The sequence below is a fragment of the Anabas testudineus genome, chromosome 22 (genome assembly GCF_900324465.2).
Source record: "Anabas testudineus chromosome 22, fAnaTes1.2, whole genome shotgun sequence".
Classification (NCBI taxonomy): Eukaryota; Metazoa; Chordata; class Actinopteri; order Anabantiformes; family Anabantidae; genus Anabas; species Anabas testudineus.
Window position 1 is genome coordinate 19,690,983 of NC_046630.1, and position 22,943 is coordinate 19,713,925.

General features: G+C 38.3%; 1 protein-coding gene across 3 annotated transcripts; it reads right to left on the reverse strand.

The window, feature by feature from the left end:
• Window positions 1-2,177: 2,177 nt before the first annotated feature.
• Window positions 2,178-22,098, reverse strand: LOC113147804 (pre-B-cell leukemia transcription factor 1-like). Of its 3 annotated transcripts, XR_003297400.1 has the most exons (10): window positions 21,738-22,098; window positions 20,667-20,740; window positions 13,015-13,247; window positions 9,595-9,785; window positions 9,296-9,431; window positions 8,138-8,167; window positions 6,480-6,642; window positions 6,196-6,273; window positions 5,454-5,537; window positions 2,178-3,896 (listed from the first exon to the last, which is right to left on the reverse strand). XR_003297400.1 is itself a non-coding variant. In XM_026339039.1 (9 exons), exons 1-9 carry the CDS (start codon window positions 22,043-22,045, stop codon window positions 5,509-5,511), a joined length of 1,242 nt encoding a protein of 413 aa, XP_026194824.1. In that variant the 5' UTR covers window positions 22,046-22,098; the 3' UTR covers window positions 2,178-5,508. The 3 variants fall into 3 exon arrangements, 2 of the variants coding, with proteins under 2 accessions (XP_026194824.1, XP_026194823.1); XM_026339039.1 differs by having other exon boundaries at window positions 2,178-5,537; XM_026339038.1 differs by lacking the exon at window positions 2,178-3,896 and having other exon boundaries at window positions 5,463-6,273.
• Between the last annotated feature and the right edge of the window lie 845 nt (window positions 22,099-22,943).

Below are 22,943 nucleotides of genomic sequence, written 5' to 3' on the forward strand. Positions count from 1 at the left end.
AATGGTCATAAGAAAGGACAGTTTGCCACCTTCAAGAGCCTAACATCTGCAGCACCATGCTGAACAAACTGATCAGGAGGACAATAAGGATAACCTGGTCTTACTTAAAAGACACAGTGCATAGAAGATATAGTACACTAACGGATATGGTAAACTTAAAGGTATGGCAAACTAATGGGTGTTTCAAAGTCAATAAACAATTGACATTTTTTTCTGAACGACGACGACGATCTGTTTTGTCCATTGTTCAAACTACAGTAAATATAGATGCTGTATTATCTAAATATTGCATTCATCCATCCATTTTGGTCATTTCCGTACATATATATGACTGTATATAACTGTTTTCAGGACTAAAGTGGCCTCATAAGGAGCCACCAGGAATCCTGGAGTAATAAAGGTTTTGCCAGGACACACAGCAGTCACTGCCACCTTTTCAGATCTGGTTTACAGATGGCCAGAACTAAGTCTCTATGGCTAGAGCTCCATGTGCTTCTCAGACATAAAGTAAATAGGGATATAACATAAACTAAACATTTTTCAGTTTGCTGTAATGCATTGTAATGTTTTTTGTTTTACTACTGCTGATGAAGAGGAGCAAGAGGAATACTGTGCCTACTCCTATGTGCATCTCAGCAGCTCCACGCTTACTACTATTAGAAGCATTTCCCTCATATGCACTCTGATAATGATCATCTGATCTGGTCTCATCAGTCCTCCCCTAGGACACTGTAACCAGGAGCCCTGAAACTGATAAGCTCCCACATCAACATAACCTAATGCATCTTAGTGTTCACGACAAGTCAGCGTTCGGCTCCAGCCCTTTATGCTCGGCTCCTTGTGCTTAGAAGGCTGACTCACTAGGGTATTTATATACGAGACATCAAAGATCTCAGACAAACTGGTTACTGCTGGGCTCAGACAGACATGAACAGGGGTGGCCAGTTTTCAGCAGTGTCTCTCTGCAAAAATGCCTAATTTTGACACTACAGCAGAGACAGTCTCCTGCTGAGACTCATGCTATGTATTGCCACAGGCTAAGTTTATGAGTTGAGTTAAGCTGAGTTCTACAGCTCTCATTTTAGTGCCTTCAAAACATTATTCGATCTTATGTCTCACTCACCGGATTTAAATGAAACACTCCAGATGTGCTCTAAGTGTTGACTGTCATCTTTAAGGGTTTGGTCAAAACATTGTATTGGATGAGTTGGGTAGTCATTACAGAACCCACTGAGGAATTGGGACCACTAACTGCGGTTCGTGGACAACAATGGCACATTGTCTGTGCTAATGTAAAGCTCATCATTCTAAAACGCTTTTTCAATTACATTTGTTATTGCAGAAAAAGGGACATGTCTTGCTTATTTAGCAATATCTCACTGCTCTATTTTTTGACATTGCCTAATCCTTAACCATTTGCTGTGGTTAGAGAACTTGATTTGACTTTAATTTAACAAGCCATTACTGGTGGGTGGCAACTTTGTAAAGCTGCAATAGATATTTGAAGTTAAACAATTTCCCTTCTGGAAGACTTTTTGTTATTTGAAGGACGGTTCACAGTGCGTAAGGTTTTGTGCCACCAACAGAGCTGTATGACCACCAGTGTCAGACACAGAAGACCCTGCTGCTTCTTTCTGCTCTTATCAAGACAGACACCCTACCCTCCCTCAATTCTCCCTCCTGTTACTCAGACAAGCAGAAATACAAACTGCACACTGACTCCCATGATAATCCAGCAGGCAAATAATTGTCACCACTACATGCCTGTACAACACAGACTGCTCACAGAGCCACACCTAATTAGCTTCATCTGATGAGGTCCTGACCTCATTGCTCCCCACATGGAGGTAACAAGCACAACTGAACAGGGAGACAAACACAATTTCTAACACTCAAAGTCTATGGGTGAATGTTGGAGTGGAGATAAGGACTATCAAAGACAATGTCTTATTTTTCATCATTTTGACACTTAGCTTTTTATTTCACACCGCACTGAAATAGAACTCACTGATTTCATCTTATATATTTTTATTTACTTTACATTACTTTGTAGAAACCTGTTTTCACTTTGACATTGATGAGGTATTTTTCAGATTTTCTTTGTCAAAGTGTAATTTACCATAATTGATTTATAATGTCAATAAAAGGATGAAACATCCAAGGGGTTGAATACTTTTTATAGGCACCGTATCTATGTACATACAAGTGCTCCAAAAAGACAAATCGAAGAACATTCCATTCTTACATTTTTTTTAAAGGCATACTAACATGAACAACTCTTATAAAGTTCTTCATGTGATAAGTTGAAAAAATAAAAACAACATATTTACTTAAATACAGCCACAAACAGATTTCTGTTCAAAATGAATGAACTGAAAGAAAAAGAGACACTGTTGCACTTAAACAGCATCTGAATATACAGTATGTTGATACTGAAACCTTTTGAGTTGAATATATACAATATATTAAACAGGTACAAAAACTCAGCATTGTAAATGTTCCACTGTTTTCACAACTGACTATTAACTGGTGACATTTAACCTCAGATGCTAAATCTTATCAGAGAATTATAGCAGCCTCTTTTATCCACATGAAAACCTGGATGTCAATTGATCATGATGATTATAATGTATCTGCTCCCGTCTAAATAATTATGCGGATTATAGAAACACAATGCCATTAAACCTTACATTATGGGAAATTATTTTTGCATGGCACTTTTTTTTTTTTTTGTGACTTAAATAATGTGAATAATTACAGTAGAAATGTACCAGAATGCAGAAGTTAACTTGGTGAATATGATCTCCAAAAAAGCTCACAAACCAGCTCAATCTAACTTCATCAAGATCAGTTTTTAGCTAAAACATCTTTTCCTAAACTGAGATTTGTAGGAATGCAGAAAACTGGGGTTTTATTACAATGCTGCTGTAGCTTCAGACAGACTGGTTCAAACTGAAAATATATACTTAAATACTGTGCATAGCTTCATTAAATAATGTCTGGTCAATTTGATGTTATAAAATCTTATTTTATGCTTATTTTCATTTTTTTCCTAAAAAACAAATTGACCCCAAACATCTTGCCAAGTTCTATAGCATAGAGAAAGATGTTATTCCAGGTTTTAGCCACATACTTGCTATTGGGAAACATCTGTTGTCTGTTTGCACATGGGATTTGTTGTCAACAACAAAAATATAGAAAGAGAATAGATAAAAACACTACAAATACATCATGGTGATACAAAATGTAAATGGTGAGACTTGACTAGCGATATTAAACGTGTTTAAAAGTTTAGAAGAGGTAGTATGTAGGTAATAATGTTTAATGGGAATGCTGACAGCATGTTTAATTTTAATTGTCATAACCAAGTTGTGATTTTATTTGAATAATACAATTTTATGCATATTAAAAGACTGTAAAATCCATCTAGAAAACATGCAACCAAATCTCAATGTCAGTTTTTTCCTGATTAGTTATTTCACAGATTGCAGAATCCTGGTTAGGGGCACCATTTTAGGTGCCACTTAATTAATGCATTAAACAAAACACAGATGGACACACCAGACAAGCTGAGAAAAACAAAGTGCAGCAAGGTAAGCTGTTTTACCCAAATCCCTTTTGATTAAAGCTCACTTCTCACCTCAGTTCTTCATCCAAGCTTAAAGAACAATTTTTAGTATTCTCACTATTTCATGTCCTCTGGTTCATCCAGGAAATACTAGTTCTGAAATGTACATCTGGTAAACACAATAATAACTGAGCCAACACAGAGTGTTTGGTAGGTTGTGGTCCAGGATAACACATCTGGTTGGAAAAACAGAATATGTGCTCGCTGGTTGCTCATTAGGGGAGGTCACCAAAGGAGGTCTTGAAACATCACGCTATTCCCCATTAACCTGGCACAAAGACAGAGAGATGTTGGGATGGTAGCAGAGCTCTTCAACAAGTATTATCACATTAGGTTTGGTAAGGTGAATATGCTTTATTCTGTTTTTGGTAGAAGGGGAATTACAGTACACTCCTTGCAAGGGCAATTGCATTGTGTTTGCTGTATAAATGCCAGTTACTGTGTGTTTCTGGTCCTGACTGTCCTGCAAGCTTGCTAAAACAATGTCATGAAATAAATGAGTAAGTGTAACCTGCACTACTTGTCGCCTGAAATTTGTGCAATGTCCAGTACTAGAACTCAAATAACATGCTGATGATCTTAGACTTCTGCTCCAAATGCATACCAAAGGTGAAAAAAAGAATCAAATTTCCCAGCAACAGGTATAGACATTACACGTGGACACGTTTGCAGCATGCAGACAGCAGGAGATCCTAGTGGACTTAGTGCTACCAATGCATGCCATTTACTTTGTGTCTTCTCTCTCCCATAGTTGTTCTTCCTCCTCTCTGTCTCCCTCTCTCTGTACTTTTCTGCAAGTATGCTCGGCTTTGGAGCTGTACATCTCCAGAATCCAGTTACTACCTACCGACTTCCCACCCTAAGCCTGGTTCTGGTGGAGGTTTCATCTGTTAAAGTGAGTTGATCCTCTTCACTGTTGCCTAACGCTTGCTCAAATGGGATTGTTGGGTTTTCTATATCATTTTTAGATAATTCTACTCTTTAGGGTCTCAAACGTCACACTGTAAAGGTTACAAGGTAAAGTGATTTGTTGCTTTACAATTAACTTGCAACAACAGCAAGATGAACTCAGATGTGCATTCAAACATTTTGTCTGCTAATTTACAGAGAAATGCAGACAAACTAGCAGATGATCTTCATGCAACTAGATAGTTATCAAAAACACGCTCAACAAAGGACGTCATGCAGTAAAAGCCTGGAAAAGCCAATAGAGGAGAAACAATTTGCTGATGTCAGGGAGTCGCAGGTTTGATACATGCATCAAATATGTATCCACAAAACAAAGCATAGATCCATTTGGTCATTTTTTGACAGTGGATGAGTTTGAAATCTGTCAGGGAGTAGTGGGACAGTGAGGAACATCCACAGTGAGCAACAGGTGACAGGCAGCACACCTCCAAGTCCTTAGAAAGATGCTCATTTAAGGCTTATGCTAGCTAACAACAGACCCCTGATGAGGGTGAGAAAAAATAGTGTGTTAATGCAGCTCCTGAAATCCTCACAAAACAGAATCGTTCAGTCTTAATCCTATTTGCTTCTGCTCCTCAGTCAGTGACTGACTTGTTCCCCAAGTGTTGTGGTCCTCAGACTAACTCTCCTCCCTCTGCTCTCCATCCCTGCCCAACTGTAACTTGTGAATCAGTGTGTAAGCTCTGCTTGACATTTCATGACATAAAAAAGAATTTCCAAACGAAAGAAACCAAACAATGAACTTGAAGCTGCAAGAGGTTGGCATATTGTCTCGACCACCTAGGGCAAAATGGGAATCCTACTGCTTTTATCACAAAACGCACAGGAGTCTGTTGCTATGGTAACTTGTACTTACACAGATGCTATATAAACTGAATAGTGGAGGGTGGAGGCCATCACTGTACGCTGTCTCACTGATAGCACGGTGTATGGCAGCCACCTAAAGAAAGTCCAGTTGAAATGAGGACATTCAGAAAAGGAAGAACTAAAAGAGATGATATAGGAGAGATGCCAACAACTTTAGGCACTTACTGTGTGTAAATCAACAACAAACACAAAGAGTTTCTTATAATGTAACCACAAGATAATTATGAGAGCTAACAATGAGAGCTTTGGGAAGCAGGAAAACTTAATTATGTCCAGGATGTGTTCACAGTTATGATGAATCAATGATGGGGCTCACTGAAGAGGCATGTTCTTAATAATTTTAATAACTCTGACAATAACTCTGAACTAATAATTGATCTAACGTTTTTAAGTCTTTGTACCAGTTGTACAGTAAATACAATCTGTTAACCAAAATAAATATAATAATAATACTAAAGTGAATGTTTTGTGCTATAGACTGGAACATGTCAACTCATGTTGAGGAAATGAAAGATATTAATGTTTTAGGATTTAACTTGCCTCTCACATTATTCCCACCATTCATCAAACCTGGTATGTGACAAAAACCTATGTTCTTCACAGCACAGCCACATCCCAAATAAAGAGGAAGCCAACACAAGGTGATTAAGCATCACGTTGACATGTTTCACCATCGAAGAGAGCATGGATGGTACACAGGGCACTGACATGAAGAAATAAAGGGACAGTACCAGTCAACATGCTGGTAAACAGGGAGGTTTTGCTGTCAGCTGCATCTAGCTGAAAATCCTCATCTTTCAACTGGAAGCCTGGGGAAAGATGGGACACATTCAGATAAGGTTTGAAGCATACTTTTAAGATAATAAATATTTAAAAAAAGTTACACACTGCAGCTTTAATGTTTAATTACAGTGCACACATCTCAATACTTTACACAACCTGTTTATAAATTCAGTTTCAGATGTTTCATATCAAAATGAATATTGAAATTCTTTAACAATGGTTTAACTCCAACCTGAGCTGGGTGTGATAGGAGACTCATCTTGACTGTTGTGGACAGCAGCTGCTGCCTGTGCTGCCGTCACCGCCGTCTTTGCAGCATAAAGATTGGCCTCCTCCTGGAACTTGCCAATGTTCTTCTTATATCTGATTCTCTTGTTCCCAAACCAGTTAGAGACCTGGTGTAGGAGACGCATGACGAGAAAGAAGAGAAAAGGCAGTTGGAAGTATACTTCTTGGTTGTGATTAAAGACTATACTGGAATCATGTGTATGAAAGGAAGCAGTGTGGTTAAAGGAAGGGCAGTGGTGAGGATGAGGACGATATTCATACTCACAGGGCTTGTAAAGAGCAACCGAGAATAGACAATAACCACACATGACAGCTTAAAGGTCACTGGCCATTGTACAGAAGTGTGTGTGTGTGTGTGTGTGTGTGCGTTTGTGTGTGTGTGTGTGTGTTTGTGGTGCTGGTGATCTTTGTGTGGCATTTAAACAAACAGTTCTACCTCCAATGAAATAGCCTTTACTACCATTTTCAAAACGTCTCTTTTCAGTGATATAACTGTAACCCATTTGTTTTTTTTTTCCTTGTTTTTTTGGGGGGGCACGTTACAATTTGTAAAGCACAGCTGAATAAAAGGGGTGTGATGATGTTTGTTACAATCTGGTGCGATATATATAAAACCGAATTAACTTTAATTGAAATCTCTGCAAATTCAGTCAAAGCAGTACTCTAAATTATGTTTTAAAAAAGTGGAGGTTGTGTGCTGGTGGCGAGAACAAATGAAATAATAATATATCTTCATAAATGAGAAAATAATAATAATAATTATCACTAACAGGCTCTAGAAGTTGTGTAACATTATCAACACTGACCATCTACTACATCTACTGTATTTCTGTTAGCATTTTCAGTAATTTCTTTGCTCTACTGTCATTTCACTGATTATCAATGTGCCATCTAGACACTCATTTCATGCATCAAAGCTATGTAGGCTACTACTTATTTCAATACATTTGACAAGAATTTATCTCAAAGCATTGATAAAATCCACTGAAGTTCTGAATCATGTATAAAAAGGTGTGTTGGCCTAATTGGACTATTGGACTAATCCTCTTTATGTGTAACAAACACTGCAGTCTAAAAAGGCAAGTGTGAAAAAACATGAATACGAACAAGGGATAGACAAACAGAAAGAAAGAGAAAGAGGGAGTATGATGAGGGGCTCTAGATGTATTGTGTCATGCTGGGAGCTGATAGCTGAAACCCCTGCACTTCTCTCCACACAGGTTTCATTAATAATTTATAGATGCATAAATTTGCTGCTCCTTCACCCACTTCCCTGGGGTTAGTATACTGCATACATTTCCCATGTACTAATGTCATGATAGCCCTGAGGCATTTATAGTATTCAGTCAAACTGAGAGTGAAAGATCTTTGATTAAGTTTACCTGACTGCAAGTCTTATGGGTTTTAGAAAGAAATGATGTGGTAACGTTTTCCAGTGCCTTTTAAAGCCCACGGACCATTAAAGTAATACAACAATTACAGACCTGAAAGTGTGCTTCATAAATGTTCTATTAAGGTCAGGGTCTGTTCAAAATGTAGCTATTATAGAAATGTATCAACATGATAATAGACAGCAGATGAGGAGAGAGAATGGTGACATACCTGTGACACAGAGATGGTGCGTCCACTGCCCTGAGGGCAAAAAAGAATGGGCTTTTTTACAGTACTGGACTCTGCAGACCTAACATTTTACACCACAACCCTAATGTACAGATAAAACGTAGCATTAAAATGTCTATAAACGACAACTAGACAAGGATGGAGAAGCCAGTGCTAAACCTGTGCTTCTACTGTAATGCATGTATGTTATTTATTCACTTTTTTTCTTAATTAAAAAAGGTTTTCCTACATGCTTTGGCCACATTTGCAAATCAGATGGATGTAGTGCAACAAATGTGAGTTCAATGACTGTAAACTGCAGCATGTCTACTACTCTCTATTGCGCCTATCCAGTGGTAAACACTGTGTATTTTGTTTGGATTTGTTTCTGTGACAGTGCTCTTTGAGTCCTGAGGTCCTTAAATATTGCTTTACTGCCTTATTATGTTTTATGCTATCTGGCTGCTAACTTAATTTCCTCTGGGACCAGAAGAATAAAAGACTGAAATACACTGAACTAAACTTGGTTTGCCAAATTTACAATATGTGGGAAACAGGTGTGAAAATGACTCGTAGTTCTATTTAATTCACTAATTATTCAGAAAGCTGTTGGATTAATTTGTCACTGCATTGAGCAAACTGGCAACTAACAGTCACATGGGTGTTTCAGGTGAGACTACTTTGTAAACATTGACACCTTTATCAGATTGGCCATAGCTAATGCCAGCATTAGTGATCAGGATGTACTGGAAAGAGTCTGATCATAGTGTGGCATCGCTAATTTGAATATAATAATGACAACAATAGCTAGGAGCTGCTCACTGTGCTTATTTTCTCCTGGGTGGCCAATGAACAGCTCCACTTTTATTTTGACAATCCCTTCCTGTCCTAGCCCATTCCTCCCTGTTCCAGCTTTCCATAATCACCCCTCATTGACTTCACCTGCTCTCCCCTGCTGCTAATCACTCAATCTGTTTCACCCCCATTTTTTCATTTTGGGTTTTGTACTTGTATCTCCTTTCCTCGCCGTGTTTTCTGGCAGTTTTTCTCTTGTTACCTTTGTTACTTACTGTTTGTGTTTGTCAGATCAAGATGTATTCTTTATGACATTAGGGGGAACAACGTTGAAAGAAAAGTGGTATCACTTTGAGATCTACTAACCTGGGAAACTGTGATACTGCACTTTTTAGCGAGCTCCTCTTTGGCCTCCTCACTGGGGTACGGGTTGCTCAGGTGTGAATAAAAATATTCATTTAGGATTTCTGTGGCTTGTTTGCTAAAGTTCCGCCTCTTCCGCCTAAGAGAAGAATGAAAGACAAACAGCCCGTATATACTCATGTCAAAGCAGCATGGTATGGAAGTAGAAAGAAGACATTTTCACTTACAGTAGGTGAGGAAAAGTGTCAGCTTTAAAGGCAGGTCTTGTATGCACAGTATGTGTTTTTATGCTCCAAACTCACCTAGCATCCAGGAACCTGGAGCGCAGGATCATGACGGCCTCGCAGGTGCTCTGCTTGAGCTGCATTTGGATGGAGCTGAACTTAAAGTGAATGATGCTGACCATGCGTTCAATCTCTTTGGGTGAAATGGGTCGCGTCCGTGACTGCTCTCTCAGTAGGTTCATTACGTGGGTAGTGAACTCATTGCAGGCCTGGTAAAAGGTCATGGAGACACAAAGTCATGCACATATAGTAACATACAATATACAGTTGAGCAGCTGTGGCACCTGACTTTGACCCATACATGGACTACATGGATTCTTTCACATTATAACAACATATTTCTCACTGTGACATATATTTGTTTTTCATGGTTACAAAATATTCACTTCTCTATTATATAAACCTTTCAATACACTCATGACTCATTACACTGTTACTTCATCTTGTTCTATAATGAAACTTTAAAAAAATCTCTCTTTTTCTGTTTGGAACATGATAAGTAGGCTATGTTGTAAGTCATTGTTAAATATTAGAAATGTTCATTATTTCCTGAATACATCTTTTTTTTTTATGTCTACAGCTGTGTGCATGGCTGGTGGCATTATGTTTACGAGTAGTTCACACATCTGTATTTCTGCCCATCCCGCTCTCGTGAACATAATATTTAAGGAACAGGTTGAGTAAACGTCTTCATATTGACAAAAGCATCGACTTGGATTCAGGGATGAACTCATTATATTTTGGAGGTTACAGGCCAAAGGTTAAGGTCACTGTGACCCTACAGTATCTCATTTCATTACGTTGGTAAAGTTATCTGGAAGTTAAGTCATGGCAACTGGACTTCCTTCTTTTTAGGTCAAAATGTTTCTCTACTCATCCAAGTAGCTTCTTCATTCTGAAGATTAATTAGAGACGACAGATTTATGAGACACAACCTGTATCTAAGGCCTCCACCTCTGTTGAGTGAGGGGAGGTTGATTTGCACAGACACAACGTTTCTGCTAATTATCATGTTGCCCTTTCATCCATCCCCAGAAAGATCAGGATCAACTCACACCTGCACCAGGTTGGACACACCTAACCACCCACTTTAGGGGATAACAGGGGTTGGCAGAGGTGCACAGTGACATGCCTTACAGCCTCCCCTTCCATTGTCTCATTTCATTACATTTGGCACAAATCTCTGGACTTATGGCTGACAAAAAAAAGAAAAGAAAAAAAAAAAGACGACATTCTAATCTTCGTAACGTAATGTTATAATGTGACAATCAAAGATGCCATGATAGGATTTTTTCACACTAACTAACTAAGCAAGTTGACACTTAATTATTTTTAAGCTAAACTAATCTCCTGTGGGTATAGTGGTGGAGTTCATCATCTGCTGAATGATACTTTGGGGTAGAGAGAGACAGCTAGACACCGCTGCAGGACATGACATAAATGACTAGCCAGCTGAAGGGCCAAAAATCTGCAGCACATTATCTGGCAGTTTGTGCTTATTCCACTGCCAGCTTCAAATCATATCTGATGTAAGAAATGGACCTGTGGCTCTGTAGGCAATCACAATGCTGAAGTTTATTTTTATGACACATATTTTTTTTATAAGATCAGGTTTGAGGTTAAGCTCTGCTGCTTAGCCATGGTACAAAAGAAAGGAAAGATGAACATTGAGACTTGACACTCTGTATGCATTAGCTGGCTCTTTAGGTTCAATATTTGTTATGCCTATTTCAGAGTTGTTTGCATGCAGACTGATTATTCAACTAACTAGGAATTGTTTTACAACAAAAAGTTAGTTTGTTTAACTACTGGATATTTAAAATAAAATTGTAATTAATACATATTGAAATCTGCTAATACACTGCCTATCCAACACCTGTCCAAAACAAAATTACCACCTGGATTTAACTAAGCAAATAGGTAAGAGTGTCCCATTATTATGTTTCAGCTGGCAACAAGTTATTTAACCTTAACTGATGCAGTGAGTAGCTTCTCATTTCTTAAACAACCATGTCTGAAGACACATCCTGTAGTTGTGGAAAAGATGTGAATCTATTTCAGAAGGGTCAAATTATTGCCATCAAGTAAAGAAAACATCTAAGGAGATTGATGAAACTACTAAAATTGGGTTAAGAACTGTCCAATGGAAGAAGGTCATGTGGTCTGATGAATCCAGATTTACCTTGAATGGACGCATCAGGGTAAGAAGAAGTGAAGTGATGCACCCATCATGCCTAGTGCCTACTGTACAAGCCTATGGGGGCAGTGCTATGATCTGGGGTTGCTGCAGTTGGTCAGGTTTAGGTTCAGCAACGTTATGTGCCCGAAGAATAAAGGCAGCTGACTACCTGAATATACTGAATGACCAGGTTATTCCATCAATGGATTATTTCTTTCCTGATAACAGAGGCATATTCCAAGATGACAATACCAGGATTCATTGGACTGAAATTGTAAAAGAGTGTTTTTTGCACATGGATTGTCCACCATAGAGTCCAGACCTTAACCCCATTGAGAATCCTTGGCATGTGTTAGAGAAGAATGTGCAGAACCATCATCAATACAAGATCTTGGCAAAAAATTTACTTTAATTAACTCTGGACAGGAATAAATGTTATGACATTGCACAAGCTTTTTAAAATGATGCTAAGGCAAATGTGTGCCGTAATCAAAGCTAAAGGCAGTCCAATGAAATATTAGAGTGTGAGACTCTTTTTTGGGACGGGCAGTGTATCTTTTCAGTTTCTTTTCTTGTATTAGAAAGAATTATGTACATATATGCTGCACACTATAGAGAATATTGAGCTGAAGCCTGCCTTTCAAAAAAAGTCCAAACTCTGTCAGAAAAAATTGAAATTAGATATTTTCCACAAATCACACAGCTCTACTACAAAATGTTAATAACACATGAGTGTTAAAACTGATCTGACTGAAATCATGTTTATTCTGAGTATTCTCTGGCTGACTGGTCAAAGTGAATTGAAGGAGGCCATTTTGTACGGTGTTTCATTTGGGGCTTATATTTTATTTACACGTTATCATGCTGCTTTATGCAACAGCTCCTCTGCAGTTCCCATCTCACTCTGTTCTGATTGGCCGGCTTGTCGAAATCTTCCTGTGGGCTAAACTGCCAAGTTGGACAAGAACTGTCCTTTAGTAACAACAATGAACAAAAATCTTTCTGCGTACTGGAGCAGGTTGTAAAAAAGTTTATGAAATGCAGTGAACACATACAGTAAAAACAATGAAGTAGTTTGCTGTATCTGTTATTATATGTTAAATAAATTTCAAAGTGAACAGTTCACAGTAATAAAACTGTCACTGTCAACTGCACAGGAAAGAAATTTAATTCACTTCATCTAAATCTAAAACATAAAGACAAAATATGCAGAATAACACATTTACAGCAAAAGATTTTCCCAGTCAGCAGTGGCTCACCTGCTCATATTTCTCTAGTTCTGTGTGATATATTCTTCTGATCTGTGTCAGCTTGCTCCTGTAGTCAGAGTGCTCAATAGAGTTATCAGTTGCATTGCCCTGTTCAGCCGCTGTGACTGCAACTCCATCTACTCCTTCTGGTCCAGCCACCCCTTCTGCCAGCAACATGTTATCCAGTCTCATCAGCTGAGTGTCTGCGGGCTCTTCTTCCTGTGTGCTACGAATATTCAGACCTAACATACAAAGACAAAGTCATTGCTCACACTATACTGTTACTGTGAGGAATGGGATCAATTCAATGACATATCAGTGGTATAGAGACAACATAGGAGAACCAGTATCAGTTGAATTCCAACTCTTCTCTTTGCAGGACAACATCCATCCATCTTCCTAACTGCTTGTCCACTCAAGGGTCAAGGAGTGCCAGAGCCTATCCCAGCTATCATCGGTAAGAGGCAGGGTACACCCTGGACAGGTCGCCAGTCCATCGCAGGGTCGACATACAGAGACAAACACCCTTTCACACTCACATTCATAAATACGGCCAATTTAGTGTAACCAATAAACCTGTATGTCTTTGGAGGTGAGAGAGAACCCACATAGACACGGGGAGTACATGCAAACTCCACACAGAAAGGCACTGCCCATTGCCCAGTGTATTTCAATATGTCAATAAAATTGAATAGAATACCTGTGAATTCAAGAAGTATGAGTCAAAATATCCAAATGAGAGAAGACCAAAGTCAGACTACAGTTCTACTGCCACTCAATGCATATTTATATATGATATATGACCTGCCAAGACATATGTGACTCAACTTCCAAATATGTGATATTAAGATCAACGCATGGGTGATGAAATTAGTCTAGTAAGACATAGAACTCAAAGACACATGTAGTAAGATAAGGCATATGAAAGTAATTCATTGCATTTATTGATGCAAAAGTAAAATAAAAAAGCAGTACAGCGTTAGAATATTGTAATTATGTATGTCCTAATAAAATGCTGTGCATCTATCAGTATTACACTGTGGTTTGGGAAAGGAGTGGGAAAACTTTGCATATGCAAATCAACACCCCCTCAACTCAAGAGAGGTGGAGGCCTTAGATATAACTTGTCTTCTATTTATCATGCAGCCCTTTCCTCCATCTACAGAAACATCAGGCCCAATTCACACCTGCACCAGGTTTGACCCACCTAACCACCCACTTTAGGGGACAAGAGGGGTTGGGCAGAGGTGTGAATATTGCATCCTTCACATTCTCCCCTTCCTTTGTTTCACCTAACGAGTCTATTCAGGCCAAGGGGTGGAGTGAAACCAGCCTGGAGTACAAATGTGTGGGCTTCAACCAACTATCTTTAGACTCAAGATGCTACTTGGATGAGTAGTGAAACATTTTGATTTTGATATTTACCTACCATATGTTTTGGAATATAAACCCAAAAGAATTAAATGTCTTAATCCATAAGCCCACGTAGGTTAATAATTATCCATTACTTGGTTGCTAATTATTGGGTAATTACCAGTAAATGTGATTTTTTTCTTTAGTGGACATTTGAAGTAAATTATTTGAAATAATGTTAAATTACTATATTACATTCTAGGTAATTCAATTACATTTTCAAACTTTTTTTCATAAATGTTATTATTCATAAGTGTAATTTAACTTTAATTTTGGGCAAATTACCTGATATTTATATTCAAATTTCAAACTGGTTTTACACTAATTGCAGTTTATTTATTCAAATTTTGAAACAATTACTACGTAATTATTTAGTAATTAGAGAGCTGTAATTTAATAGTTTACCAAATATACTAATGATGAATTAAAAATTAATTAAAAGTTAAAAATAAGATAACACTGACACAGTGAAATATATGGTTGTATCAAATCCTTAGGAATCATCCTCTGCCACACAAACCTTTGTTTCAATATCAAGCTCTTTCTGGATCAAATGTCCAACACTACCAATCTAACGTTTTATAAATCTATTGCCAGGCTTTATTCTCACATGAGATATTTTCACTGTAACAATAGAGCAGAATAAGTTCATTTCAATAGTTCAAAACCCAATCAATCTTCTCTTCTCTTCTTCTGTCTGTGGAGCAATTACAGGGAAACAGAGACTGGAGTTTCGAGATGCGTTAAGGCAAATTATATGACAGAAGCCAACACCAGAGAGTAAACATGCTCGTATGTAATAAAACCGAGATCTCAAGACTGGTGCAACGTTTGTCCACACGACCCGTGGCTGCTATCACGTTATCACAATCTAAGCTATCACAGAGTTTTATGCTGTAACACACTGAAAAAGAAGTAGGACTGGAGCTGCTGTGTTACATCACCTTACCTTTAAATGACACGTTGAACTTTTTAAAGTCAAATATTTGTCCATTGTTGCTGGATGAGCGACTTTAGCTGCCAAAAAAGTCCATGTATCTACAGGCCTGGCATAGTCCTGTTGAAATAAATGTCTCTCTAAAATCACAATATGTGCTCCACATATGCAAGTCACCCATACTGTAGTCAGCAAATTCTGCCTTTAGCACTTTTCACTTATGAGAATCTGGATGTTGTGTCTGTTTTTCACAATAACAAGCTGAAATGTGGACTAGTCTGACTACACAACATGTTTCCACTGGCTTTCAGCCCATCTAACCGGTCAGGTCAGGTCCAGAGAACTCTGTAGCGTTTCTGCACAGAACGTCTGTTTGGCTTCCTCTTTACAAAATCGAGTTTCCGATGTTGTATTTCTGGATGACAGCAGTTTTTCCCAAAATATTCAAAATGATAGAATGTCACATTAGGGTTGAAGGAGTTTATCCTCATTCAATAGTGGTTTCTGCCAACTAATAATTTTCCATTCTCTGTCCCACTAATTGTAAACATGACAGTGTCACAGCTGTAGTGCCCTGTTTGAATGTAAGACAACTGGAGTACTGGAGATGGAACTGATTCACAAATGAAAACTGAACCAGTTTGGGGTGAAAAGCACTAATTTTCGTCTCATCAGACCAGAGACTCTTTTGTGTCACTGTAAGATGGACTTCATGGCTTGGCTTTTGTATTCACTTGCACAGATGAGTGAAATCAGTCATGAATGTTTGATACTATCTGCTCATGAGAGTTTTGTTTTTGTGGAGAAGATAATTTTATCCCCAATAAGTGGACGTAAATTATATTTTTCCTGAACCGAATGGGTCTCTAATTAACTCTGACCACCTAGAAAAGTCTCTGAGGATTCTGGAAAGACTTTCAGAATTTAGTTGAGTGTTATTAAAAATGACTGCAGAGTTAGAAACAGTCTGCTGTACTGCTTTACAGGGCATCCAGAGAGTTAGTACTGTGACTCAAATGTCTGGAACATACGAGATGCACAAGCTGAGGATGGTTGTTCAGTTACTTTACCAACCAGAACCAACAAACTTTTATTATTAATACTCAGCACTATCCAGGAAAGTAATTCTAAAATATATGGTAGTGTATATAGTGTACAATGCACGTAGAACGGAGCTAAGAAAACAGCTGACATTTTCCAATCCAGCTGTTTCCTTTGCAACTTGAGGTGTGTTTCTGATGAAGAATGATTTCTGGTGGCCCGTTGCAGTAATGCATACATTATATCAACAGAGGTGAGGTGCTGTTAATAAAAATCCAGTCTTCATTCAGTGGCAATACATAAGTATACATAACCCCAGACACACACAAACACACCTTGATGATGTATGCCTGCAGGACTCACCAGGGAGCTGAGGTGTACAGTGCAGCATAATGTACACCGCAGAGAGGAGCATGTTGGTCTATGGGGAAACATTAATACATGGATAATTGACATGCAGCACTTTTTTGGCATGGGAGCCTAATATTGGCACAGCAGAAAACTAATACACAGCCATCCAACCCCTAAATCACTGGAGCACCCATTTCCAAGTATAATTTAATCTGTCCACCACTTGATGCTGACTTTGCCCTGGTGTAATGATGTAGAAGAAAAATGAGAGGGAGAAAAGTGAAATTATGCAGTGAATGAAAGGCTGTGGAGAATGTCGACACTGTACCAGCTGAAACAAAAAGAACCCAAAAGTGTCTTTCCAATATATTTTATTTATCTAAAGTGCCCCCGTGGCGCTGTGTAGGAAAAATGATGATGCCTAAAGCTACAGTACATGTACAAAACTTCAATAATTAAAAAGAACAAATGACAAAGTGTAATTTTTTGTCCCATGTGTCTAAAACTTAACTTACGTTGCAGAAATTAAACATTATTTTAGGTAAAAGCTATTATAAGGGGGAATTCAGGAACTTCATGACTGTTGACTTCAGTGACAAGTGATGTGTTAACTTCAGTAGTTGAGACTTTACAGTTTTACACTGTTTTACATCTATATTAACTCCTCATAGTTTTGGGTTTCACAAAACAAATATGATGGATGTTCATTTTCAGAGACTGGTGAACTTTGACAGGGTGTCTTAAATCTGTGCAGGGTACAATAAAATCTCAAGACTATCAAGGCATTCTGGAGCAAAATGTGATGCCCAGTGTCAGAATCTTGGTCATGGGTCCTCCAACATTATGATGACATGATTTTTTAGTAGATTTCCATTTATTTTTGTCAGTTTGTTGTCAGTTCCACTGTATTTCAGTGTTTTTATTTCTTTAATGGAAGTAAGAAAATTTTATTCAATTACCACTTTAAATGTTGCAAAGTAACAGCTGAGTATTCCTTCAGTCAGTCGATAGAGTCTGTTTGTGGACTAGTGTCAGCACAAGGATTATATCTGGAGTGTTATTTTGTGCACTCCTGTTGTAGCAGGTGGTTTTACATTATGTTCTTGAAATCATAGCTGACAGTTCTTCTACAATATTATCTAGTTTTACAGCAGGCAAAATGGTTAGTTTTCATTTTTAATTACTTTTTAAAACCTAGTGCAGGTCTCCCATGAATTCTACTTTCACAAGGTTAAAATTCCTCAGTTTTTAAGGTGAAAGAAATATGATAATTTTACCATATGTTTATTATTGCAGTTATCGTGGGTGGTGGAGCCTTAAAGTGCATTATACTAGGAGGAGGTTCTAATGTTAGACCCTTTGTTAATTTTATACTGGGGAGCCAAAACAATAATTAAATTAATAAAACAAAAAGAAGAATAGAGTTTATGTCAGACCTGCTATATTAGACTGCATTAAATTGTACAGGTGTCCCTAATAAAGTATCACATAAAGTATATCAAGTATAGCACATAGGTTCTCATTACCTTTACATCAAGTATTTCAAATAAAACACAAAGTTTAAGTTGCATTAACTTAACTTTATCTTTGGGATTTATTGACAACCCAACATATCAGAAAAGCATTGCTTTAAATATAACCTCTTAACTAGAATTTATGTTATAGCGTTCTGAGCATGATGATTTTTTTGAGTGCAGGCCTACCTGTGTATGTAAGCATTACATGTACAGCTAACATGTAAAGAGACACCCTTGTTGTGAGATAAAGCAAATCTCATCCAGCCTGATGTTACATTACTGTACATTTGCGTGTTCTTAGTTTCATATACATATATTATAACACATTGGTATTTTAAATAGAGTTCATTAATGCATTTTAATACAAATACAAGATTACATCACATCAAAAAAACTCACTTTTAACCAGAATGATTATAAATGAACACAGTGATGAGAGATTTGTATTCAACACAGCAGATGCAGGTCATTTATTTCTCAGATTGTGTGAATGCTGTGAATGCACAAACACTTCAAATTCAGGGTCTGTGCAACAAGAACATGCAGGTGTTCCAGCTCGTTTCTGCAGTCACCCCTGTTCATATTAAAACAGCTCAATGAGCAAGCTGGAAGGGATTCAGCAGGAGTGAGGACTTTATCACAGAACAAAGAGAAATTTGTGTCAGTGAAAAAGCAAAGTGGACTTTAACTGGACGGACAACGCCATCAGTTTTAAGAGTGAAATGTCGTACTGCTGCCACCATCTGTTTGCTCACCAATATAACAGAGTGGAGTCATTGACACCACAGTGACAAGCAGGCATTTTCAGATTTATACCAGATTTTAGGGGGAATGATTTAATATAACAGAAATAATACAGTATAAGCACAGACAATAATAATAATAATAATAAGCCCTGCCACTGAGGCAACTGCTTTTAACCAAACCATGACATTTTAAATATAAATATATTTTTAACTAGCTACTACAGGACCAACCACGGAAGAATGTTATTCCTACTTCAGTTTTCTTATTTAGAGGGGCAATAACTAACATTTTTGAAACTTGAGTGCTGCACACAAAAGCACATTTTGAGTTTATATTGTGAACTTGATAGCAAAAGGTTCTTTATTTCCACAACTAGCAGTTATTTGATCGGAGAGGTATTTGTACCCACCCAATGAATCAGTGCCCAGTTTACACTTCAACACACACAACACAGCTCTGTTTTTGGTCTCCACCTACTCCTGGTGAACATATCTGGTTCTTCAGTTACTAAATGTTCCACTATGTTGATAAGTAAAGTAAAAGCACAGGAACAATGGTGGATATTAAAGGAATGCTGTTCTTGTTTCTCAATATGTGGCTGTTTGTTACAGCAAGGAGACAAATTTAGTTTCAGAAGAGACTGAAGGAAACAAGATGATCTGAGTACTGTATGACTGTGGTTGAGGTGTTCCTGTCTGATCAATAAGTAGTCTACAGTGTTTTCACGTCACCTTTTGGTATAGCCTCAACTTGCTTGTAACCTCAATGGTGCTTCAAATAAAGTGCCAGGTACCAGGTACTGCCCACAACTTTTGCCCAATGGGAAATCCAACAAAGATAAGTAGAGACAAGTCAAACCAAGGCCGTGCAGTGAAAACAATTCTACAGCTTTAATTTCTGCTTCATAAAGCTGAAGGGAGCTATAGACTCAGCTGGTAATTCTCTGCAGGTTCATCACCACAAACAACCTCTTTCACACTGTTTCTTTCATTCAACAGCCACTAACAACTGTAAATTGAGTAAAAATGGCACAATGCACAATAATAAGCTGAATCACACATTCATAAAGTAAATACATTCATCTTTAGTTTGTTTTTACAGTAACCATTATAAAGTGTCTACTTGGAAAAGCCTCTACAGCATATTTTAGTCCCAACAAACTGTACATTACACTTTTCAATACTCTCTGAATGTAGGACGAAGATGAAAAGACAACTCTGGTCCCTAGGCTGAGAAACGTCCACATGGACTCACCACATAAACCTCTAAACACACATACATTTACATTGTTTTTGGATTCCAGATCATACTTTTTAATTGGCATGACTGCTACAAAGTGCACCTGTCCTCAGCATCAGCATAATTACAGAGGTAGTCTATATTTGTCAGGTCTAGGGCAGGATTGGACTAGAGTAGATAATATCATTCACAAGTTTGACATTTAGGCTTCATGAGGACATCTGATAGTATTCTGCTGAGATGCCGCTGAATGCTCTGTATAAAGCTACTAAATAGATTCTGATTGCTTCTGTCAAATCTCACTCTGTCTGTTGGCAGAGCCCTACCTCACTAAACAGAGCAACTCACGACACGGCACACACTGCAACACATTAGAGAGGATAGTCGTTGTACCAGTCAGATGACAAATCACCCACCTGTTTTCTCTTTAATTTCACAGAGGATACTGAAGAGCGCAGGCTTCATCCTGTGATAGTTCAATCCATGTTTCCTACCAAAACACATCAGAGAATATCAAATAAACAGCAGTGACTTAAGCACATAATATGATCTGATAGACTGATTTATGAGCAAATAAACAGCTGCATTGGACTTTACAATGACCAAGGATAAGCCTGAGCCGAAGCAGTCTACTCTTTCACTCTGACAGACTCAGTGTGTGATATAATGAACATCAACTGTATTTTACTGGATACAGAAAATTCTGAGTGATGGTGACAGAAGTAAGTGAACCAATAAAGGTGTGGTTTAGAACTACCTTGACTATGTATGTTTGTACCTTGTATGTTGAATGGGTGTAATTCATCAGCTTAGAAATATTGTGTTTGTTGTTTGGTGCAGTCAGTTGGTTTATGAATTCAAGTAGTTAGTTAGTAGATGGAGATCACCTAAATGCACTGAATGTGTTTGAATGATTGGAGTATAAATACACCTCGGTGTGGATAAACTACACCATAAGGACAGAAGAACACTCCAACTAACTCCTAACCAAATCCACTATGCATATTTTGTGATTTTTATTTATTTATTTTCAAAAATTGGAATTCATTTGAACATCTAACTGGATCATATAGGATTATATCGGGATTAAATTGAGAAGGAGTCATTGTGACATTTGTCAACCACCTTTTCAAGCTGTTGTACCAATAATGCATAAAATCCAGCTCTCAGTGCTGCTGTCGTTGAGCACAGCAGCCATGTGTTGGATTTGGCAGATGTGAAACTAAATCTTACCTAAAACGTGCAATAGATTTCATGCATGAAGCTGCTTACTGGATGAGTCTCCCTCAGAAAGTAACAAAAGCTCAATTCGCAGAAACTGTGAAACTATGATCAAACTACTAGATGAGCTTTATGTTTCATACAGAACTCTTATCGTGTTTCAAAAGTTCAACTGTAGATTCAATTACAACGCCTGAGTGATGGTCAAACTGTGTTTTAACGATCTGCATTCTTTCCTGAGAGTAAACCAGTAAAGCAGGACTAACTTCGCCTGCGCTTCATCCAGACTCTGGTCAGTGACGGTCATGATCTGCTGCAGAACACTCCCGTCGGTCCTGTCCTGGATGTGAGGCAGCTCCTGTCCGGCTGCTCCCTGCACCGAGTGTCCGGACGGAGTCACGCCGCTCACAGAGCGCAGCGTTCGGTCTGGATCCTCCATGTCTGCCGCAGCGCAGATGCTGAATTCTGAAAAGCTGTGGTTATATCCAGCAGAGAAGAGCCAGGTGCAAGCAAACGGAGACAGAAATCCTGCAGCCTCCAGATGACAGGACGGGGTTAGAGCTGAGCCCACCATGTGCGCTGTCCTCCTGCAGACTGTTCTCCTCCTCTATCCACTCCGTGCACCCCCCCCCCACTGCTCCTCGCTGCTTTCTCTCCCCACAGCTGTTCCCAGACAAGCTCGTCGTGTGTCCGTAACCTGCTGCGAACTTCCAGCAGCATCTCCGGTGGTCGTCCACTGGTGCTGGCAGCAGCAGACTGAGCTGATAATGTTGAGTTAACTTCCAACCTTTAATAGTTGCATAATGTGCATCACTCTCCACAGAGCAGCTACAGGGATGTAGGACGCCAAAGAACTTGTTGCAAACAACAACATGACATGAAACATGACAAATTTTTAGGAAACATCATTTAGAATTGATTTAAACATATGTATGAATGGATTTCTTGTTGAAAAGTCAGTGAAAATACTATAGACAGATGGAAACTGACCACAGAGAGACAAATAAATACAAAAAGACTCTCTCAGTCACTGCACCATGGGGATACTACAGTGACCTATGGTTTGTTAAATCATCACATGTGTGTTTGAAATTGAAATCTTTGTTTTTCATTAAAGGTGAGGTGGACGAAAGATAAATACTGATGTTTCTGAGCCCGTAGACCATCTTTTTTATAATATTCTATATTACACATTCATAGTTGCAGAGTGAATCCATGGATGTAATATTTGGCAGCAATAATAAAATACAAGTTACTCCTGGCAGGTGCAGCTCAGACCTGCAGTGTTCATGAATGATGTTGTCCTGTTCTGTCCTGTGGGAGACTCTGAAGTCAACTACAAGAAAGCTGCATTGACTTTTAAGTAAGTTACTTTAATGGGAGTGAATATTTATGCAATCGGTTATTTTCCATTTGAGAATTGTAATTATTTTTTATTACTTTTTCAAATAAGAGTCACATTAGTTAAAATA